General features: G+C 45.6%; 1 protein-coding gene across 2 annotated transcripts in view; it reads left to right on the forward strand.

The window, feature by feature from the left end:
• Positions 1-4,752: 4,752 nt before the first annotated feature.
• The window catches only part of NTNG1 (netrin G1), a 290,705-nt gene continuing 272,201 nt past the window's right edge, over positions 4,753-23,256 (forward strand). For both annotated transcript variants that reach the window (XM_036272084.1, XM_036272085.1), the window contains exons 1-2: positions 4,753-5,333; positions 12,214-12,968. In XM_036272084.1, the coding sequence (XP_036127977.1) occupies positions 12,723-12,968 (246 nt within the window). In that variant the 5' untranslated portion in view covers positions 4,753-5,333; positions 12,214-12,722. The remainder of the gene's footprint in view (positions 5,334-12,213; positions 12,969-23,256) is intronic.

Below are 23,256 nucleotides of genomic sequence, written 5' to 3' on the forward strand. Positions count from 1 at the left end.
CTTGTACCCTCATCTGAGTTGTGTGCCTCTTTGCCCCATCTTGGATGCAAAAGAAAGCTCTAGACTGGACCGCTGTAACTGCATTTCCCTTAAGCAATCTCTAGTATAGCATTAAAAATGCACATGATGCCCTGGCTGGGTTTGCTCAGTGGTTAGAGTGCTAGCCCCTGGACCAAAGGGTCATGGGTTTGATTCCCAATCAAGGGCATGTACCTGTGTTGCAGCTTCAATCCCCGACCATGTAGAAGGCAACCAATGGATGTGTCTCTCTCACATTGAGGTTTCTTTCTCTCTCTCTCTCTCTCCCCCCCTCTTTCCCTCTCTTCCTCTCTTCTTCCCTTCCACCCTTCCACCGTGTCCAGAAAATCAATGGAAAAATATTCTCAGGTGAGGATTAACAACAACAAAAATGCACATGACCGTTCAACTCTCGTGTCCCACATGCTGTGGGCACTTGGCTCAGGAGCGGTGCCTCGCCCCCAGAGCCTGGTACGGTTCCTGGCAGATAGTGTGGGTCTGTCAGTATTTGCTGAATGGAACTGAAGAACCGCTGGGATGGAATTGATGGGAAAATTTTAAAATCAGGCAAGGGGTATAATTCAATCTTCCTTCATATTTTTTTCCCTTCTCAGTCTGAAAAGACTGCAGATTTTGTTGTTGGAGAGGAATTGAAAATATGAAAATTACATGTGAGGAAATCTACACAGCTGTTGATTTTTGAAGACTGAACTTTTCCAGCCTGTGTACTAGATAAATTATGAGATCTCTCTCTTTTCAAGGAATAAGTTAATTGTCTTAGACAAACTATGAGCAACACAATGTAAATTAATAGAAGCTCACTGAATTGACTGTGTTTTGAGTCTCAAAAAAACTAAAATTGGTTTAAAAAAAAGCTCAGGGTGTCATAATTTTGACAGATTTCACTGGTTGGATAAAAACGTCTAAAAATAAAATAAAAGTGTCACATGCTATGGGAGCATAAAAATTAAAAAGTGATTTCTTCTGGGTGAGACAGGATAAATAAAATATAAATATAAAAAAAATTCTCCTGCAAACACTTCTAGGGTCATAAAGTTGGAATAGTAAAGAGACATGAAATATTTGACTAAAAAAAAACTTATCTTTGAAGTTAGCATACTCTCCTAAAGAAATACCAAAACCCACATTTGGGGTTTTTAAATATATTATTTTAACCAAGCAGCCAATTTTATTATTTTCAGGCTATTTCACACGTGCCGTGTACTGGAAAGCACATACCCTCCATCAATCATATACCCTTCATCAATCGTCAGCTATCAGTGGCTTAGACCTTCCGCTATTCCTCATGTTCTAGAATCAGTAACAGTTAATGTGTGTATTTTCTTATATTAAACAACATGTCCTTTGGTCTGCTATTAATCCTCAGAAGAATTCAATGAAATTGTAGATATACCTATGTTGGGCATGCTTGATATTTGGGTAGTTTGGGCTTGTAAATTGACAATTTCAAGTTAAGAGTACTTGGTAGTCTTGTAATTGAGCCCAGACCAGACGCTTAGAGCTTGTAAGAGGTTTAAATGTGAAAATAAGCATTAAAAAATCCTGTTAGAGAAGGACTTCAAAACCTGTCAAAACTGCACTGCTAATGGTGCTGTAGTAAAACATGTCCCCGAGCACACACTGGAGGCGAGATTGAGCGGAAGGTTTTACAACTGCCCGGAAGGATGTTTCTACCAGGACACAGGCAGCAGCTACAAGAAGCATCTATCACATTGTGTACAAGTAGCCAAAGAGAACTTGTCCCTGATGTGGGTATTCCAGACATGATTCTTAGTTTAATATAGTGGGAGTTCGTACCTGTTACCAAGGAGGCCATAACCAAATCCTGGGAATGGACAAAAATTATTCTCACCTGCAATGAAGATTGACCTTATACCTACTTTATGTCAAGTATCTTAGAGTATTTATAAGAAGGCATGTTATCTTTTGGCACCAGATATATTGCAAATACGCTACCACTACCAGTTTGGCAGATTGATGTTACAAGTACTTAAACAACCTGCCAAAAACTCCACAAAGAAGGTTTTTGAGCAGCTAACAACCCAGAAAAATGAACAGTTAGAGACCTAATAGGATTACAAATAAATGAACATCTAAGTTGAAGAAGAAAGGACGGCGTGGAGACCAGCCAGCGCTGAAGCCAGAGGACGAAAGATCAAGCAATTCTCTACAAGGGGAGAGAGAAAAGTAGAGTGGAAAGGTTAACCAAAAACGGACAAGGTGTTCTTTCCAAAGAAAATTCCTGATTGGTGTGTATTATATAAACAAATGTGCAAAGGTATATTCCAGAAAGCTGGTTTAAGATATAAATGTTAGTTTACAGGTTCTCAGTTTCAGGGAGAATATTAGATCCACTCCAAGTGCTTTTTGGAGAGAAAGTCTTTTCCACCCCATCCCCACTGGTGGAGGGATCAGGATCCCAAGGGGAAAGGAATTTAATGTTGAAAGTTTTCTTCTGGGGATTCTGATTTCCTGCCCAGAGTTGAGATCCACATGTTTAGTTGGTGATTTACTGAGTCTGTGAAAAGATCAGAGCACATACGATAAAACTACCTAACTGAAGAGGGACCCCATTCATATATTAGACTCAGTTGGGACCAATGTCTGCCTCCTAATCCAAAGAACCCTAGAATGAGGGTCCATTTAGTACAGGAAGAAGGGGAAGGGGTTCCGTGCCAAGATTTTGGCAGATGAGAGAGAGCATTTCTCCAGATTGGGAACCAGTATCACCAAGATCTTGGTCTATCCCAAAAGGGAATTTCCTGATATCTGCACAGATTTCTTTTCTTTATTTTTTACTGGAGAAGGACCTAAAAGATCAGATAAAGCTGAGAATGAAAATTCAGAGGGGTTGTCCTGGCTTGAGGGGAGAGAGGTCAGGCTGAGGGCTTTCAGCTGTCTGACAGCTCTGTGCCTCAGGCCAGGCCACAGTAAGTGACAGGGCCACCTGGGTGCTGCTTCTCAAGTCCTACTGGCTCTTCAGAAGGGACAGGCTGAGGTGGGGTAGGGTGGGGCTGGAAGGGAGGGTTAGGTGGTCAGGGGCATCTCCAGCTAATCAATGTACTTCAACGCTGGAGGAGGATGGGTTGGGCCTGGGCAAAGAGCCAGGAATGGGCACTGTCAAAGGATACCTTCTAGGAGTTTCACCCCTGCAAGGAATCATTATGTAATGTGGATGTTTCAGCACAGAGGTGGAGGAGGGAAGCGGAGGAATCCCAGCCTCCTGCCCTGGAGGGAGGAAGGACGGCACTTGGCCTTGCAGGTGGTGGGCTTCTCAGGTCCAGGTGCCTGGAATCCCTGCCTCCTTCCTGGTTGCTCGGGGCCAAGGAGGTCTGGTTAGAGGCTCAGTTCGAAGACCTTCTCCCCCAGGCACCGTCTGTTCCCACCAGCCCCGTCATCGCGGAAAAAACGCTGCCTCTGCTGTTAGCTCTGTGCCTTCATCGGGCACATATTAGTGACCTTGTGTTCACAATTGCCCTTTCTTTCCGTCTGCTGTGCCTTGACCATCCCCACTGGGTCCTAAACTGGGTGCATGTCCCCAGATCTAAGCATGCACTGAAAGGCAGGACAGCTTCCTCCTCAGTTTATTCCCTAAATCCGTGACCACCGGGAAACATTTCTTGTCAGACTACGCATTGCATGCCTTGGTTTCTCCCCCCCATCAGCCCAACTTTCCCTCACTGCTCACTGTCCTTGTCGTATAAACAGTGTGAAAGCCAGTTTCTGTCGGGTTTTGAGATGCCTACAGAGGTCTGAGACCAAAGCGTCCCCCTATTGCAATCGTCTTTTTTTCTAATTAAAGTATCTTCGTGTCTTGATTTTGTTGTTGCTGGTGTTCGGGTGTCGCCAAGCCGTGATCCCAGGTAGGTCTGATCCTCCGCTGGTGGGACTGAAGTCTTGGGGGTTTCAGTCTCTCGGGAAAGGCGAGAGGCCTGAAATGCACCACTCTTTCTTAAACTTCAACTTTTCCAAAGGAGCCTATGAATTTCTAAATGAGGAGGTTCTAGGCTTGCGCTATAGGGGCCACCGGCTGGGCAGGGGAAGACGGACTGAAAAACAGTTGCCATCCCAGCTAGGGGCGAGGGGTGCGCGCCGGCACGGTTTGGGGGAAAACCAGGAGTGAGGGATGGGACCGGCGGGGGCGTAAGTGGCAGGTGCGCGAAAAGTTCCTGGAAACCCTGTTTTCGTGGGCGAGCGCGGGGCGGGGGAGGTGCCAGTGGTCTCCCAGCCTCCGCAGCCTGAGGTCGTGGAGCGGCGGCCGCGGGGACTCCAGCCGCCGCCGCAGCCGCCGCCGCAGCAGTGAGCGGGACGGAGTTAGGACCGCTCGGAGCGCTCAGGTCTCGGGTAGTGTAAGGTTTGCAATCCTTCCACTTGCTGCCAGTTGCAGAAGAAGATCCGCTTTTAAGTGAAACGTACACACCACCCCTCCGCCGGCTGCGGCTTCCCGGGGCTTGCTCCTGCCTCTCTGGCGTCCCCCGCCCCGCGCCCACTCCTGCGCTTGCACGCGCCCCGAAGTTTGCCCGGAGCTCGCCGGCCGCTCGGAGCAGGGTCCGGCCGGGGGCGGCGGGCGGGCGTGCGGGCGGGCGGGGAGCCAGGCACCGCGATCCAGAAGCGTCGCGGGCCATGTATATTTCATCAAATGGACTTTGGGTGCGTCGCGTCTCGCAGCCATCAACGCGATGTGCAGTGACATTTCTGACTTGAGTGGAGGAATGCGCGAAGGAAGCCCGGGCGGAATTGGTACTAAAGGATCTTGGCGCCAATGCTAATTGTCCTGATTTATGTCCCTTCGGACTAAGCTCAACGTCTTCATCTGGAATAAAATGAAAGCTTTGCCAAGCAGGGTAGAACCGCCGGGCTGCTGGCTCTGATCCCCGGGAATCAGGAATCGTCCAGCAGCTTAACAAATTTTTTAAAAAGGGGGGGGAGGGATAGAGAAAAAAAAATCAGAAATAGGAAAAAAATATCCCTCCGTAAAAGTTTAAGGCGAGAAGTGGCAGAGGCAGTGCGGGGAGGTGCGGAGGAGAGCCGGCAGGCGGGGGACGGGGCTGCGCGACCTCCCGGAGGCTGCGATTCCGTTATTAATATCACCCGATTTTTGGAGGGAGAGGCACCTTTCCGGTCCTCGCTTCCTCTCCGCCCACCCCGCTCCCTCTTCCTCATCTACCTGTCAAAGTCACTGATCTTTTGCATTTCGGAAGAGGACGTCAACGGGAAGGAATTCCCCCGTCTCGGCCAGGACTCCGAGAGGGGGCGACGCGCAGGAGGCTCCCCCCAGGGGCGCGGAGGAGAAGGTAATTAAGCGGCGGGGAGTGGCGGGCCGGCGCGGGGCTGGGGCGCGCGGAGTCCTCTCCCGCGGCGGGCCAGGCGCAATCGGGAGCCCGGGGCGGCGGCGGCCGCCGCGGGTCCACACCCCGCCCCTCCCGCTGCGCCCGAGCTCCCCGGGAGGCTCGGCGGGAGCCGCCACCGCCTGGCGAGCGCCACCCGCGGGCTCTGCCGCCGAGGCCGCCGCCCGAGGTGCACCAGGCTGGGCAGGGCTGCCGCCGGGTGCCGTCGGCTCGGCTCCCGCGGGCTCCAGGGTCATCGGGCCACACGGTGAGTGCCGCGGCGTCCCCTCCTTCGGCCCCTCTCCCCCTCGGCTGCCACTCCCTCCCACCCCGCTGTGCCCGCCGCCGGCTGGAGGCGAGGCTCCGGGTGGGCGAGGAAGTTTGCAAAGCGCGGGAGGAGGCAGCGTGCGGAACCCCTGCGCGAACACACCCGCGCACTCCCACCCCCACACTCGGGTCCGGGTGTGCGCCCCAGCAGGGGACGCGGGTTGTATCCAGCGCCCGGACGCGGGTTGTGCCTCCGAGGACGGACAGACTGGCCGGCACACAGCGCGCTCCATCTCCATAGACCTGACCACACACCACACCACGCACTGAAGGGTCCTTCTTTTTTTTTTCTCCCTTCCTTTCACCAGTTGTATTTGCTTTGGGGCTGGGGGCGGGGTGGGGGCGGGGAGGAAACTTGCCCTCTTGCCGGCCCTTTGCAGCCGGTGTTTCTACTGATTGCTTTGGAAGTTCCCTTCATTTAATTCCCTTTATTGGTGCGAGGTTAAAGCCTTACTATCCCGCGTTGTGCAGCTTGGCAGAAGGGAAAATTCAAAAAGGGAAGGACTTGGTGTAGGGATGCTGTTTGGAACATTTTCCCAGCTTCTTTACTGTCATTGCATTAATCGGTTGATGGATCCGGCTAGGGACAAAGAATTGCTCTCCGGTATGCATCTGTGGATATCTATATATAATACAAATAATACTGAATATTATTGGGCCAAAATAACCAATTAAGTGAGTCATACACGGGAAAACTTGGACCAAAAAAAAGAAACTGCGCCCTCTGCTGTTTATTTTAGTAACATCACCTGGGGACACTTTTTATTTTCTTCCAGAAATCCACTTAGGAGGTTGTCATTTTAAGGGGCAAGGGAGGAAAATTCCTAGCGGGGACTTTAAAGCAGCTTTATGTGGCAGAGTTGGAGGGTGTTTCCCTATAGTGCAGATTTCCAGAGAGTGGAGGCTTTTCTCTCCATCCCCTTCCCCATTCTCGTGCCCCCGGGAAAGGAAATGGAGCCTCTCCTTTTCAGTTTGTCAATCTTCCAAATGGAAAAGTCTAAGATTAAGCATTTCTCTAAACATATAGTATATCTGGTAGCAGCTTTGCTCTAGAAATAGGGCCCTATTTTATGACTGAAAATACCGTTTTCTTATCTTACAGAAAGGAAAAAACAAACAAAGACCTGACAACAAAACCTTTTATTTAAATATACTTAATGGATAAAAGCTTCTTAGAAAAAGTTTTCCAGACATTCTTTTTTTCGGAGCAGGGGCAAGTTTGGGGATTTGTGTAGCTCCTGAAGAGTATGTCTAACCCCTGGGGAATGAGCAGCCCCCTTGGTTTCATTGAATATTTTGAACTGTGTCCCTTTGAATGCCTAAGGTGCCCCAGCCCCTTTCTCTGGCAAAAAGATAAAAAACAAACAAACAAACAAAAAACAGCAGCTCCGTGACTGTCCAAGATTCTCTTGGAAGATAAGCAACTTTGAATCTTTACATGTAGATCACAATCCAAAGAAAAAAAATGCCTTTCATGTTCCTATATATCATGTTCTCCCAGCTTCCAGACATAAGGGGTGTATTTCCTTTCCTTTTCTGGATGTCATGAAATTAAAGACGAACAGGATGGCATTCAGAATGCCATCTATTTGTCTGTTGATTTGGTGATACTTCCTAGGGTGGAATTTAAGTGGGAAAATCTTAAAATGTTGTAAGAAAAGACTTTATTTGCACTATTGCGATGTGTGTTTTGTCAGCTTTCCCTGGGCATGTGAGTAACAGTGGTGCAGGCTCACTTTTGTAGGAGGAGGCCAACAATGTGTCTTACAGTGTCCTTCGGTGTATTTATAATTGGAGCAAAAACCTGTCTCTGCTTCTGTTATTGTTCTGGGAAACAAAATTAGGTATTATGCTTTAAAAATTAAACGGTTACACATTTAGTTGATATGTTTTCTAAGTGTAAGATTTTAGGAGACAGTTTTAGTTACAGAAGCCCCAAGTTTCTCGAAAAGAAATAAAATTTCATTCAAGTCAAAAAGTCTTTTATATGTTCATAGAAAAATGTGTGTGTGTGAAGTGTATTTTAGATCAGTAAGAGATTTAGCATACTTTAAAAAATAATTTTATCTTCAGAACCCGGAGTTTTGTTCCAGAACTTCAGGTGGGTGTAGAATTCCTCAAATGTGTTCTTTAGGCCTTGGTTCTCTGGATCCCCTACAGGAGAAGGAAAGACTTGTTCCATGGTAATGAAACAACAGATTTCTTCTAGGCTTAACTGATTCTGAAATGATTTCACGAGTTATCCCATCTTCTAACATCCTGCCAAATATATGCTGTCTAATTTCTCTAATCAGTCTTCTGCCGGTGAAAGCAAAGACTCTTTCCAATACTAAGGTGTGCTGTTTGGTTTTATTAAGAATCTCATGATAGGCAGTTGCTTGTAAGCCCAATCAAATATGAGTAAAAAAAAAAAAAAAAGCCAATCACATTGCAGAACATGTTAATTTTTTTATATTTTGAGAGACAGTTAACAAAAGGAGAGAAGCAAATGTTTCCCATGAAGATGGCAAGAAAATACTCTCTTCACAGCCAATAAATGAATGCAAAGAACATTCAATATATATTAACTACTTAATCTAGTTAAGCTCATCTGGACTGTGTTGGAAGCTGCTAATTTTGATAGGTTTTGGAATTTGTATATATCATTATCTCTTTATATTTTTCATTCAGTGGAATATGGAAATAGTATTTTTGTCCCTTCCCATTCAGAAACAAGCATATGTATAAAATCCTTAATGTCTATGAGTCAATAACTATCTATTTCAGGTGCCCCAAAGAGCTGAGTATTTATGAAATAAATACCCTACAAGCCACACCCCACCTCTGAGCAAGAGTATATAATAGAACGAGTGTGGAAAGCCAGCTAGAGCTTGTGGTTTCACTCAGTATTTTTCTCTCAGTTGATGAAATCGGCAATTGGTTTTGGAATATAATTGTCCGTAATTTGTATCGTTATTACTCCCATGTAATATTTTGGGAAGACTTATTTTCCGCTGAAAGAAAGGGCCCGTGAACTACCTTGTGCAGAGTTCATCCTGGGAGGAAGGGAATTGGCTACAGAACCCTGGAGAAAGATAACGTCCCACATATGCAAAGCCATTTGATAGCCCGTTTTAGTCCAGATCAATAGCATCCATCAACTTGAGGACATGACATAATTTTACATTTTTATGTTGGTGCTGCAAATGTGTGCACCAGTCCGAGGCCTCGGAAGTACTCACAGCGTGGTAATGGGTGTTTTCATCGGGAGACTTCTCGGTGCTCTCGTGCACAGGTAGCGGTGCTGGCAACGTTTGCCTTGTGGCGAGTTCCCACGGTGTGCAAACTGGAGAGCCGGAGGTGGGCTGCCTGGAGCGCTCTGGAGGGCGACAGGAGGTGATGGCACACCTCAGACAGACTCCCGGCCCACGTCACTTGGCAGTTAGGCCCGTCATGGGCCAGCAGGGATTAGTTCAGTACATTGGGTCCCCAAATATGTCATTGACTGTCCTTCTTGTAAACGGTGTGCCTAGCTATTTGCTGTGATGACCTAGCTTTTAAGGAGCTACCAGCGATTCCATCCTGGCTGAAGGCATAGCCAGATGGGGACTGTGCCAGTAGGTAAAAATTGACATAAAAAAAAAAATGTTTTTACATTGTTTTGATTTCATTGAAAACTCCATAATTATACTTGAGTAGAAAATTCCTGGTTTTGACAGAGGCTCTTTGCCACTGTGTGCCATAAAAGTTCATAGCTTCAATTTTCTACTAATTTTATATCCATTGGTTAAAATATATTCAGAGGATTTTCTTGGACGTGTCTGTAGCACCGAAAAGGAAGGGAACCCCACTATGAAGGGTATGTCCTGGGTGACGCACACCACACATCTAAAATATGAGGATGGAATCAAATCATCATGTTTAAGAGCAGCTTTGCAAGCCTCCTCTCCTGACCTCTAACCTGCCGTGGTCGATATCATTTTCTGTGTCAATGGGAGCTCATTAAATGTAAATCCTGCAGCCCGACCCAGCCATGCCATATTAGTGCTTGCCAAGGCTTGACATTTTTAATACATTAATAGTACGTCTGTAATGTAATGGAAAACTATTAATCACGACTGGTTATGTGCCAGAAATATAAGCTATAATTGGCTGCTGCTTGTCAGGAACGTCTGTTGCGCAGGCTGCAAATGCGTAATATTCCAATGCCTAGCCCTGCTCTGCATTTTCCCTTGTCACTTCTCCAGGTTCGATCGACGGTCCAGTCCATAATTCTGGGTAATGGCCATCGTTATCATTCTGGTATAGTTTAATGAGAATCCGTTAGTTACAGTGGGATGGCTGTTGGGTCAGGAACTAGTCATAGGTTCACATACACTTCCTTCGTGTCCAAAATTTTCACGTACATATGTACGGTCACCCTTTATTTCGTGGTGGCAGGAAGGCCACATGCGGATAAAGACAGTAATCAGGAATAAATGGATTAGTGGGAGGGTCACAGCCATTGGTTTAGAAAAAAGTGAGGATTAATCTCAGGGAGAATTCCAATGTATACTTGGGGTCCTATCTTAAAAATAATGTTAAGAATTAACTCCTAATGCTTAGTCAGTTCAGAGCCATTGCCATTCATTTCAGGACTCAAGACTACATTGTCTTTGGCAGATACGTTGCTGTGTATTTGAAGAGAAAAACTGAAGTTAGTAATTTCTGGTCCTAGTGGATTTTCTAGGGCTTCCGTTGTAATACCCCCTATGCACCGCATGGAAATGCTGGTTCTGGTTCTAATAAAATAGCAAATGCCTTTGCAGCTAGAAAATGTACTTTTTTTGTACTGCTTTAACACCTTTTTGGATTATTACTTGTCAAATTGGTAGATGTTTCTGAAAATATCAACTTACATATACTCATGAATCTGAAAAATGACACACAAAAACAGAAGGCCGTAGTAGCCACACCACGTGCTCCTCTGTGATGTTTTTCTTTTTAGCTTAAGGTTTCAAATCATGCTCAACACAGTGCCGTCTTTACGTTGCAAGGGGGAGGCAGATTCAAATCGGTAGTTGATCCATGTTTAGACAAACTGCTAATTATTGCTTCATAGGAACTCAGCTATTCCACTTTTCCTAATAGAAAATATCACCATTTGCAGCTGTATGATAACATTTTATGAATGGGGTATAATGAAAATTGTACTTGCATCCATAAAGCAATTATTATAAATTACTTTGCTATGGAAACACAATTCAGCCATCTGCTGGCATTTCATAGTTTCTGTGGCTGAGTTCATTTTAAGATGTTGCATTAGTTAAATATAGTGGATTCCTTTATGAGAGTGTTTGATCGTGAACGTCCATATTTAAACTGCTTCCTATGAATTGAAGGGTCTCTAATGCTATTTTCTGGAACTCTGGCCTTCTTGTCCTTTTTCAGTGGTTTAAAGATAATTAATGGGACTATGACAACATGGACCAACTAATTAAGCAAGTACACTTTTTGAAACATGGAATCAAAATTTTATCATTTAGATAGGGGCTGTGATCTCCAAAGAGAAAAGTTGCCAGTTAAACTCACCGATGACTTACACCCATAGTTATGGAGGCTGAATTATCAGTTAACCAAGGGTATTTTTAAACAGTCACTTTTATTTTCTCTTAGAATTAGTGCCATATTATTTTGCTTCATGGCCTGTTAACTCACCCTCGGCTGTTTTTAAATGTGCATTTTAAACTGTGCGTTTTACTACAGAGCTTTTAGTTTTAAAGCGGCATATAATATTCACCTTCGGGACAAATTCTCTTCTCTTTCAGAAAGTAACTACAGATGTGTATGTCATGTCCGTAAAGAGATATAAGAGAATAGAGAATTCTTATGAAAGGAAAATGTGTTCCTTCAGTTTTATTTTGAATGTTTATTTTCAGAGCACCAAATTATCTTTATGACTAAATGCAACCAAACAAAAGATGCCCAGTGTTTCTGATATAATGGCCAACTCCAAAGGGGCCGGCTGGTGCTAACAATGACAGTTTTCACTCCGCTCACAAAAAGCTAAGAAATGTGCAAGGAATTTGGAAATTTTCAGGGTCTCTGCCAGGAGACAAAAGGCAGACAAGCAGCTGCCACTTCTTGGTCATGTTGTGAAAGCACTTGCCTCCTTCATTGTTCTCCTGGAAGACTTTCCAGCCTCCCACATCTGATACATGCTCCAGTCGGCTCCTTGCTCCCAGTTTGGTCAAGATGGAAACAGAGTTTTCAAAGCGAAAACCTGTAACTCACCTAGAACACACACACACGTTTCTTGGTTACATACAAGAATTCAATCCTTCATATGGAAATTCTCTCCAATGGCAATGATTTCTGTGGTCTGCTCATTCTAGCAAAACAGCTGAGTCAGCGTGACCCGTGGCCCACTAGCTGAGTCAGAGTGACCCATAGCCCACCAATTTGCTTTACATAGCATCCAGCCTCCCCAGTGCCAACCTCTCCTACCTCTGGTCATGTGTTGATTCTGGGTCAGTAACTCTTATTCTTATTGTTTCTAAAGGGGTGTTGGTGCCAGCAGAAGAGAATGACTGATGGGAAACAGACACCAGGCTAGAGACATTCACCGTTTTGCTTCAGATCCTGACATCTGAGTGCGTCTGAGCAGCCCCTGTGAACTTGGAACGCCCAGGATCTCCCAGGGTTATTGGATGCACAGCCAGAGAGCCCTCCTTTGCTGAATCATCATCTGCAATTGGACATCTTCTACAAAACCAAACCAGACCCCAGTCCAGTGGCTATGCCCTAGGACAGGGAACAGCCCGCTGCTGCCCATGCCCACCGCACCAGTCAGTTAGCCTTTAGCCTCCCACCAAAGTTCTCACTGTCCCTGAACACGCACGGTATCTCAGCCCTTCACGTTCAGTTTCGAAGTGACTTTGAGGTCTCATCCTCTTTTTTTAAAACATACAGCCCTACCTACATGTAGACATCTATGTATGTAAAATAGGCACAGACCACCGCTAAGCAAGCCCTGCGTCAGTGACCGCGCGGATTGCCAAGAACTTAGAGATGTATTTGTCAAGATTCCTGTCCATTCACGCCCTTTGGGTCACGGTGTCGTCAGTGATGCAGCCCTACCCGCTGGTGTGGGGACATTATGACGTGTGTAAGACTCAGATTTACACGGAAGAAGGCAAAGTGTGGGATTACATGGCCTGTCAGCCGGAATCCACGGACATGACCAAGTACCTGAAGGTGAAACTGGACCCTCCCGACATCACCTGTGGAGACCCCCCTGAGACGTTCTGTGCAATGGTGAGGCAACCCTTTTGAATAGAATATTTCATAGAAGTGGGGCCTGTGGTGGATACAAACGAGGGGAGTCAGAGACGGCTCCTGCAGGGGCTGGCTGGGGGCGGATCCGGGCCCCAGGCAGACGTGTGCCGTCAGGATGCACAGCGCGGTGCGATGGAGGCTCTGGACCTGCCTCCGCCTTCCACAGGGTTCACGGAGACCAGGGCACCGTATGTAGTTATCGAAGGAGACATCCAGCTGAAAGTTACATTTCAGATTGGCGAGGGGGTCTGATTAGGCCGTATATGATATGCTAGGAAAACCTATGGGCAAACCAACTTCAGCGACAGAGGTTTCTTCCTGTAGAGATGGAAGGCTGGCCCCAGGTTTCACAGTTCGAGGCTAGAGTAGATGTTTCCTGGTCAGGAAACTGCTGTGATTTGGAAATCTCTGGGTAGGAGACCAGTGAGAGACGCAGAGGGGAGAGGAGCTGTGCACCCTGGGAAGCGTCCGTATGTCAGTTCCTACAGCCCCGTATTTTCAAGGGCTGCGGTTTTCCATGGGTTTTTTAAAGATGAACTTTGGAATGTTGGAAACATATCTGCTGAAAGGTAATGGTGCAGAGCCTACAAATGCAGGTATGGTAAGTCCTCACCTAACTTCATTGACAGGTTCTGTGACTTTAAGGAAACAACGTATAACAAAACCAATTGTACATCAAGCTAATTGATACAAACAGGAGTCCAGTGCTTCTGGTATCTCATCAACACTGTAACTAGACAACATTGAATGAAACTCTGTTATTTGAGGACCTGCTGTGCTCTCCTCTGGATGAGCAAAGTTATGAAATTCATTGTTTTCACTGTGTAACTGAGCCTTTTTCCTGGGTGGAAAAGTACATGCTATGTGAAGAGGTAGCATTGGAGTGACGCACTGAATTTTCATAGGGACATTGCTGAAAATATCCCTATAAGGTATTGTGTAAGAGTTTGGTGATTAAAATGATGTAAATCAATGTGCTAAGGAATTTAGAAAGCATGTTCGTTTGATATAGGTCATTTTTTTTTTTTGGTCATGGGGGGGGGTCTTCATTCGATATAGGAACTGTGATTCCATTTTTCATGTAACTGATACAGTCGTATGGCAGATTTTAATAGTATTCTTACCTGACTTTATTATCCTGAACCTGGCCAGGCATTTTCAGGATAGTGAAACTATTAATCAAAGTAGCATCTGTTCACAGTCCCCGGTGAGTTGAATTAGCATAAGATCATCCTAGACCGGTGCTGGAGAATAGGTTTTGCAAGAGGAAACGATTCTGAGCAATAAAGAGTGTTTTCACCTAAAAGCTAAGGGCTTGCCATTTTTCAGAAGTACCCTTGGGGACTGGTTTGAATTATAGTCTAAACCTGATTTTGTGGAGAGTGAGAAAAAGAGCTTGGCGATTAGGTGTCACTGTGACTAAAGTGCCCTGAAAGACTAACCGTTTCGAAGAGAGGACCCATGTCTCTGGGAGGTGGGCAGGCATGCACTTTGCAAAGTTTCGTCTTATAAACCAGAGACTTCCAGGAGAGGCGTGTATTCAAACACGTTAGCAAAATGACAATATGTCTGTGAAAAGAGCAGGGGTATTTATGGGCTTTGTCTGAGGCCTTTAATCATCTCTCATCAAAGGTCAGATTTAAGAAGTCATTGCTAATCTGGGGAAATTGACAGGCTGTGCAATCTGTCACTCCTTACAGCACAGAATGAGTTCTGGGCCAGCTCTTCATGTTATTAAGCACATTCTAGCTCTATATATTGGTTCTCATGCACTTACAGCAATATGCCACTTTGGGGCTTGTTCCATAATTCACACGTCTAAGTGAAACAGAAATCTCCTGGTTCATTCGTTGGTGCTCTGTGTGATGTGCTCAGCGGTGCTCTGACTGTGCAGCTCCCCGACCCCAGCCTCTGGCACCAAGAGAGCCTGCTCAGCACTGCCCCATGTGCTCAGGGGTGTACTTGGTGTCTTCTGCACGCCCGTCTCCCATCGTGAATAGAAAGGGAATGCTATTGAACTTCTCTTCCTTGCCTTTCACACGGATGTGATCTAAGGTCCTTAACCAAGCCAGGTCCTACCAGCCTACTGGCTAAGGGATGTTAGAGACCAAAAGGGAAAAAAGAACTCAAATGATACCCCTCAGCTTCATCCCCTGAAGTCACCTATATATGTGCGAAACCCTACAGGGCAGTGTTTTTAAAAGGCTACATTTTACTAGGATGTCAATGTCTGGAAGCCTTGGTGGATTTCAGACTGTCATTGAGCTCAACTGTTTTTCAAGGGAGAATGCAAGGTTTGGGAGACGTTACCCATCAGTGCTTAATTTGGACTCCTTAATATGCATATGATTGGCATAAGAGATTTAATAATCTGTCCTATAAATACCTACTGTGGGACTATTTGTGTGCATGTCGCGTGCAAGTCAACAACAACAGCCCAGTCTAGAAGCACGTTCTCTGAGCAGGTTTGGACTTCCCATACAGCTCTTTCGTGGAAGGGCTCCTGACCCAAGGTGGTAAGGCTGCCCGGGGATGCTGTCATGCAGACCTCTTGATGGGCTCCTCCGCCCCAGGTCTGATGGGAATCCCTAACATCTGTGTTAGGACTTTCACGCTCTCCCCTCCTTGACACACGCATCCTTACCTGCTCCCTCAGAGTCGTTACAGCCCATTACGTCAGGGAGCTGCCGCTCCAGCAGCCACGGCTCAGCCCTCACATGCAAATGTTTGCTGCAGAGTGGTTTCCGTGATCACCTGCTCAGCTGTGACACCCTTATTAGCTGCGACTGGAGCAGTTCTGAGCGCCGAGGGGGCATTTGGTCAGAGCAGTACCCTGTAATTCCCACAGCCCATTTATTTCATACAAAGTTGAAGTTCATTGGCAATGCATTAAGAGTCTGTGTGCTGCATTTTGCATTTGCTTCTGCGTTCTGTGCCCTCCACGAACGCTGCATTTCCTCCAGAGCGAGTGGTTAAGAAAAAGGACCATGTGATTCCGTTTAACAATAGATCTCTGCTGATTAACCCGGGTGACCCACTTAATAACTCTTTTGTGCCTGGTGATTTTAAATTGTTGTATATTAATAAGACCAGCATTTTAAACATTAGTTTTATGGGAGAATTCTGCCATTTCTACTCAGGACAGTGGAATAGGGGAATATATATATAGATTTAGGTATATATGTATTTATGGATAAACTGTATTTTGAGATTTCTTTTTATTTAATATAATGTATTTCTTTTACGTTTTGGTGGCTAAAACAGAGCTGGTTTTGTTCAGGGGATGGACTGAAGGGTCGAAGAGGGTTGAGTGTTTGCCCCAGGCTGGTTACCATGTTAGGATGGGCCATAGCCGTCCTTGAGCCACGTAAAGCTTCAGGTAGCACAGCCTTGTCAGAAAACACAGACCATCTGGCAACTGCAGCTCGTGCTCTTTGCAGAGAGAGCAAATGGCACGACGGGAGCCCGTGTGCCAAGCTCAGGGACCACGCAGAGCGGTGCCCTGTCCGTCGTTCGGACACACGGAGCGGCCGTAGTGCCACACCACACCCCAGTGACTTAAACATGGCCACATGACCTGCAGTAATCTCCAGCCTGTCGCTGATTTTCTGGATAAGTTCAACGGAAGCTTTGCAAAGAAGCCTGCAGACGGAGGCCTGGGCGCCTGTGCGGTTCGTGGGCAGAGGTGCTGACGGCAGGGAAGGCGAGCCCTTGAGTGCAGCTGTGGGTTTCAGAGCCAATCAAAACTAAATTAGGAAACAAAGATTATTAAAAAGTCTTCTGTGCATGTAATTTTGGCATAATATTATGAGGTGGACATTAAATGTTTCCCTTGGAGACTCTAGGCGTCATTAATGTAGCATGCCTTTAATTACAAGTAGGCTCATATTACTAAAAAAATGGAGAAAATAAAGTACTCTGAGGGGTAGTTAGCAATACCCTCATTATGTTTACTGAAATAATGAAAAGAAGGAGGCGTAATTTTTCTAAATAAAATGTCAGAATTTGAAATGGAAATGGATTTTCTTTAGGAAATTTACTAATGGGTGCCTGCGTTCTTGATGGGCATTTATTCAAGCACCATAGCAGGTCTATTAACGATCATTTGATATTGTGCTGCTTCTAGATAGACTCCTATTAAGAAGAAAAAAACTTTAATTATTGTAAGCATTGTGGATAGAGCATATTTTATTATGTTGAAAGATGGAATTTGTGAAAGTAGCAGAAAGCCTTTGTGTCTTATGATTTTAAGGGAGCCCAGCGGGATGGGGGAGTGGGAACGCATGGTCTCGGGGCTCCCATAACTTACATTTCTGATTTGACATCAGCCTAGGAAAGCCATCTGGTGGCTATCAGGTGGCCTCTGAGAAGTTCATTTGATAAACTCAGTTACGTTTTCAATGACAAGGCATTAATATCAATTTTCCCAAAATGGGAAATGACATTGACTTACATAATGATCGAATAACCTTAAAAATGCACTCTGTTCACATGAAACATAAGTCAATAAAGAAATGAAGTTTTAATAACAGCAACATATTTCATTTGAACTGATTTATCCCTTAATTATGCCAGAATGGAATTTTTAAAAACCTCAGTTCCTTCATTATTAACACTTCATTGTTTTTAGTTCATTATTTAGACTTATTTCTCAGAAAAGTTTAATTTATGTTTGCAGTGAATTAAGTTCCACGGAGATCAATCTTTCTGATATGTCACTGTAGTAAGTATTCCCTGTTGAGGAGCCTACGGTAGCTCCATATTCTCTTGCATCAAGCATGAAGCACTCCACCTGACCTTTAAATCAGTGTGTACAACTTTCTTCCCATTACCACCCGTCAGTGCCCTGGGGCGTGCCCAGGGGATGTAAGGCTAGTAATCTGATTGGAAGGGAACCCTTGGACTTGGCTTGAAGCCGTGTTGGCATAGCAATGCATGGTTGCTGGGAAAGGTTTGGGAGGGAGCTGATGAAGATCATGGCTGTGCTAACAAAGCCTAAAGCCAACCCATGTCACGCTTTGTCCCCAGACAGTGTTCTCTGTGTGCACAAGTGCCCTTGTCTCTCTCTGTTGGGCTCATGCTTCACAGATATTATGGTAGATGACTGTGTGCAGAGTGAAGTGAATAGAACATACAGCACATGCAAAACCCGGTGGTGGAGGTGAGGAGCCAGTCAGATAGCATGGCGCCCCTGCCTCCAGGGGGAGCATAGGACAGTCTTAAGCAAAATGAATGCAAAACAGTGTGCACCTGGAGGAGGGAGGGGAAGTGAGAGCAGGCTCAGAATTTAAAGGCAGAACATTATTTTGCTGCATATCAAAGGGCCACTTGGAAAATATTCTCTGGTAGTCAAGTGCCAAATGTTAAACAGTACGTGAAAAAGACAAGAACACAGGGTGGGTGGCATTAAATGACAGCATAGTGGCCTGTTTGATGGTAGAATGATTTCTTATATCTGGCAGGATGGGAGAAGAGCAAAAAATTGTAGAACCTGATGAGTTAGACCTGTTATATAGATATTTTTTCTTAACCGAGGACATGCTGGAGGATGCTGAGTGGATAAATCATGGCTCATCTACCTGGGGCTCCGATTTCACTCTAGGATAGGGGAAGCATTGAACTGGAATCACAAGATGTTTCGTGGGAAACATGAGACTTCAAAACAATAACTGCTTGTAGTAGACACTTGGACTCACCTCCTTCAGCCCCACAGGTACCTGGCTGCTCTCAGTCTAGAGGAATGTCACTAAGTTGGAGAAGACGTGTCCTAAAACATCATCTGTCTGGACTCTGGGGGTGCCTCAGGCATATTCATTTTGGGGGGATGGTGGCTTGCTGTGCTTTGCTTTGGAACTCTACATGGGTCTTAGGCTGATATCTTGATCCTCTGACTCTGAGGACTAGGATCATCCCCTCATATCATGTGTTTTCTCCACGTGGACAAGCAGAAGGCATTCCTCCTGCTTGGATACTCGGCTGTTCTCCTCTTATCCCAGCCCCTCCCACCCGGCAAGGTCTAGTTCTTTTCTCTGTACACTTCCTGTTAATTTCAGGTCATATTCTCCTGACCTTTTAACGTCTCTCTTTCTGTGTGTTTGTGTGTTTATGTGTGTAATTACTGTGCCTGTGTACTCAGACTCTACTGCATTCCACCATTTAGCACTTTAGTACATTTTATTGATTGATACACCAACAAATGCATTGTTTCACATGTTTACTATGTCTTAACTCTTTAGATCACTACTCTTGACTGAGATAATATGACCAAGCCCATTGTATACATCATTTTGTAACTTCCTGTTTTGATTTCAACATTGTTTTTGAGACAGACTGTTATGTAGGTCTCTGATGCAGAGAGAACAAGAGACTGGACCTTATATTGCTTTTCTACCTCAGAGCATTTACCACACTCCCAGATAACAAATAAATCATAACATGTTTTTAATTGATCATTGATTGAGTACAATATTGATTTTCCGGAATGTTTTCTCCTTCTTGAGCACTTTGATCAGGAATCTAAGGTTGTTTTTCTTCTGTACATGAAGACACAGCGAGAGAAATGTAGCATTGCACTTGTGCAGCGCGATGATGTTCTCAAAAGATGGACGGGAGGGGCAGCACTCTGAGCTGATACTAAAGCATGTGAGGGGATTTTCCCATTTCTTTCTTTTTTTTTTAATTCTCACCCGAGGATATTTTTCTATTTATCATCAGGTAGAGAGAGAGGGAGAGAAAGGGACAGAGAGAAATATCGATGTGATAGGGACACAGTGACTGGTTACCTTCCACACGACCCCAACCAGGACCGGGGACAAACCGCAACTGACATCTGTGCCCTTGACTGGGCTCAAACCCGTGACTCTTTGGTCTGTGGGCCGATGCTCTACTGCTGAGCCAAACCAGCCAGGGCGGATTTTTCCCATTTTTAATGGAATCCTTTAAAAATATTTATCTGTTTGCATCAACATGAATGGGTCTTGAGAATATCATGCTAAGCAAAATAAGTCAGAAAAAGTCAAGAACCATCTGATTTCACTCATGTGTAGGATATGAAACAACAGATGAACAAACAAGACAAAAACTCGTAGCCACAGGCAACAGTGTGTGGGCTACCAGAGGAAAGGGGTTTGGGGGGTAGTAAAGGGTCAAGCGGTCAAATATATGGTGATGGAAGATTTTACTTTGGATGATGTATCAAAGAAATGTACACTTGAAACCTATATAATCTTATTAACCAATGTCACCCCAATATATTTAATTTAAATATATTTATACATATAGAAAATTTGGAAAAGATAGAAAAGCCTCACACACAACACCAAAATTATTTTGCCATATTTCTTGCCAATCTCTCTCCCAAGCTATAACATATATTTTGTTTTATAGAATTAGAATCATATCACATAGTTTTTCATCTATCATTTTTTAGTATTTGCTTATTATATAGTCTTAAAATATGATTTTGAAAGCTATCAATATATTACTATGTGGATATACAGTATATTATTTAATTAGCCTTCCACTTTGATGACTTGACGTCATTTCCATTGTTTTCTGTGACAGTGCTGTGATGCACCTGTGTAGGTACAGTCTTTATAAACATATCCTTCTTCCGTATACCAAACCTACCACAGTAAATGCACATGTTCGGGGGAGGTTGAGCTCATTATATTGTATTTAGCTGAAGCTCAAGGGGAGGGCTGTATTCCTGTGTTCTAGGCATGGAGCCGTCACTGAATGGAATGGGCATTCTGGATGTCAGTCATGGGGAAGAAGATGGTGTGAAATCAGGAGGGACCTAGGCCTGTCTCTGGGCTTGCTGTCTTCTGTCTCGACGTGAGCAAGCGTCTGGGGTGGAAGGGGCACAGGACCTGCCAAAGGGTAGAGAGCCAAGTCAGGAGGCTCCTCGGGGCAGCCAGCTGAAGACAAGCACAAGACACCTTGCAAACTATGCCTGTAGCTTTAAAACTTGCTTTAGATGGATCCACAGTGAGAAATGCATTTTACATTGACACGCAATAAACACACACTTATCCATACCCACAACCAAAACAATAGCTTCACAGAACAGTACTTACCCTTTCTTTTTCTTTTTCTTTTTATCCTCACCTGAGGACATTTTTGCATGTATCTTCAGATAGAGCAGGAGGGAGTGAAGGAGGAAGAGAGAGAGAGAAACATCAATGTGAGAGAGACACATCAAGTGGTTGCCACCCACACGATCCCCGTGGCCGGGGACAAACTGCAACTGAGGTACATGCCCTTAGTGGGAACTGAACCTGGGACTCTCTGGTCCGTGGGCCGACACTCTAACCCTGTGGTTCTCAACCTGCCGCGACCCTTTAATGCAGCTCCTCGTGTTGTCTGTGGGCGTATCTGCATGTGGGCGGACCAGCCTGGAGACAGATAGAGGAGCTGTGTCTCAGTTCCTGAGACCATTGGAAATATGTGTCTTCTGATGGTCTCAGGTGACCCCTGTTAAAGGGTCGTTGAACCCCCCAAGGGGGTCGCGACCCACAGGTTGAGAACCGCTGCCCTAACCAGAGCCAAACCAGCCAGGACAACTTACCCTGTCTATGTGCTATGCCCGCTAATGCTTCTTTAGCAAATAATTGAAAATACTATATTGATTACAATCCACAAATGATATGCAGTGTGGTTTTAAAACTTGCATAAAGGAGAAAATACGGTATACATCATTGTGTAACTTTCTTTTTTAGGTTTAACACATTATGTTGTTGAGATGTGCACTATGTTGTAGTACTCTGCTATTTGGATAGTTCTTAACTCAATCTTTTCTTCATTGACATTTAGGTTTCTTGGTTTTTCACGTTAAGGCTCTTGACCACTGTCAAATTTTTCTCCAGAAAGATAGTTAGCAATTCGTATTCCCACCAGCATTTTGTGAAAATATTCTAGTCACTAGGTTCTCATCAACACAAGGCAGTGTATTCTTGAATTTTTCTCTAATATAGGGCCATAGCAGATAAATAAAAATAAATAGTTTACCCAAAAGGTAATAAAATTACCCTTATTCCCATCACCTTTTTTGATAAAGTGATCATTTTCAAAATTTGTCACTGATAGAGGACCCACTGGAAGGTGACAGCAACATTTTATTTTTTAAAGATGTGTTTATTTGCTTATTGAAAAGATTAATTTCTGATGTTTCTTGGCCATTTACATCTTCTCACTCACTGGCGCAGTCTAAACCTCCGCACTTTGTAGCCCTTTCTAACTTTTTTACTGAAGCTTGTTTTTTAAATATGTACATATGTTATATTTTTAATTTAATATTTGAGCCTTTTACACAGATGCCTTTTTTATTGTTGTTAGTTGACCAAGTTAAAAACTCCGAACACCGTCTCACCAGAAGAGCAGGTCCTGTTTCAGAGACTCCCACGCCCTTCTTCCGCGGAGAGTGTCCACTTGCCCTGCCGGGGCCCGAGGGGCCGCCCTGGGCCTGGAGAGCGCCTCCGCGGGCCCTCGCGGCTCTGGCCCCGAGCGGGTGAACTCTGAGCCGCTGTCCTTTGCCCCAACAGTGTCCCTTTCCCTTCGAACAGGCCTTTGGAAGCAGCTGCACAACGAAGTGTAGTCTTTGTGTGAAACGACAGGTGTGAAATCTGCTCGTGGGTTTTCAGTCACCAGATCACGGGCGATGCAGGGCCGGGTGCCGGTGTTTGGGCTGCAGCACACTCTCCTGACCGGGGGGAGCAGGGTGTCAGCACCCTCTCCTGAAGGGGGGGAGCAGGGTGTCAGCACCCTCTCCTGAAGGGGGGGGGGGAGCAGGGTGTCAGCACCCTCTCCTGACGGGGGGGGGGGAGCAGGGTGTCAGCACCCTCTCCTGACGGGGGGGGGCAGGGTGTCAGCACCCTCTCCTGACGGGGGGGGGGAGCAGGGGTGTCAGCACCCTCTCCTGACGGGGGGGGAGCGCAGGGTGTCAGCACCCTCTCCTGACGGGGGGGGGGGGAGCAGGGTGTCAGCACCCTCTCCTGACGGGGGGGGGCAGGGTGTCAGCACCCTGACGGGGGGGGGGAGAGCAGGGTGTCAGCACCCTCTCCTGACGGGGGGGGAGCAGGGGTGTCAGCACCCTCTCCTGACGGGGGGGGAGCAGGGTGTCAGCACCCTCTCCTGACGGGGGGGGCAGGGTGTCAGCACCCTCTCCTGACAGGGGGGGCAGGGTGTCAGCACCCTCTCCTGATGGGGGGGAGCAGGGGTGTCAGCACCCTCTCCTGACCGGGGGGGAGCAGGGGTGTCAGCACTCTCT

This window comes from Molossus molossus, unplaced genomic scaffold, assembly GCF_014108415.1.
Source record: "Molossus molossus isolate mMolMol1 unplaced genomic scaffold, mMolMol1.p scaffold_m16_p_20, whole genome shotgun sequence".
Classification (NCBI taxonomy): Eukaryota; Metazoa; Chordata; class Mammalia; order Chiroptera; family Molossidae; genus Molossus; species Molossus molossus.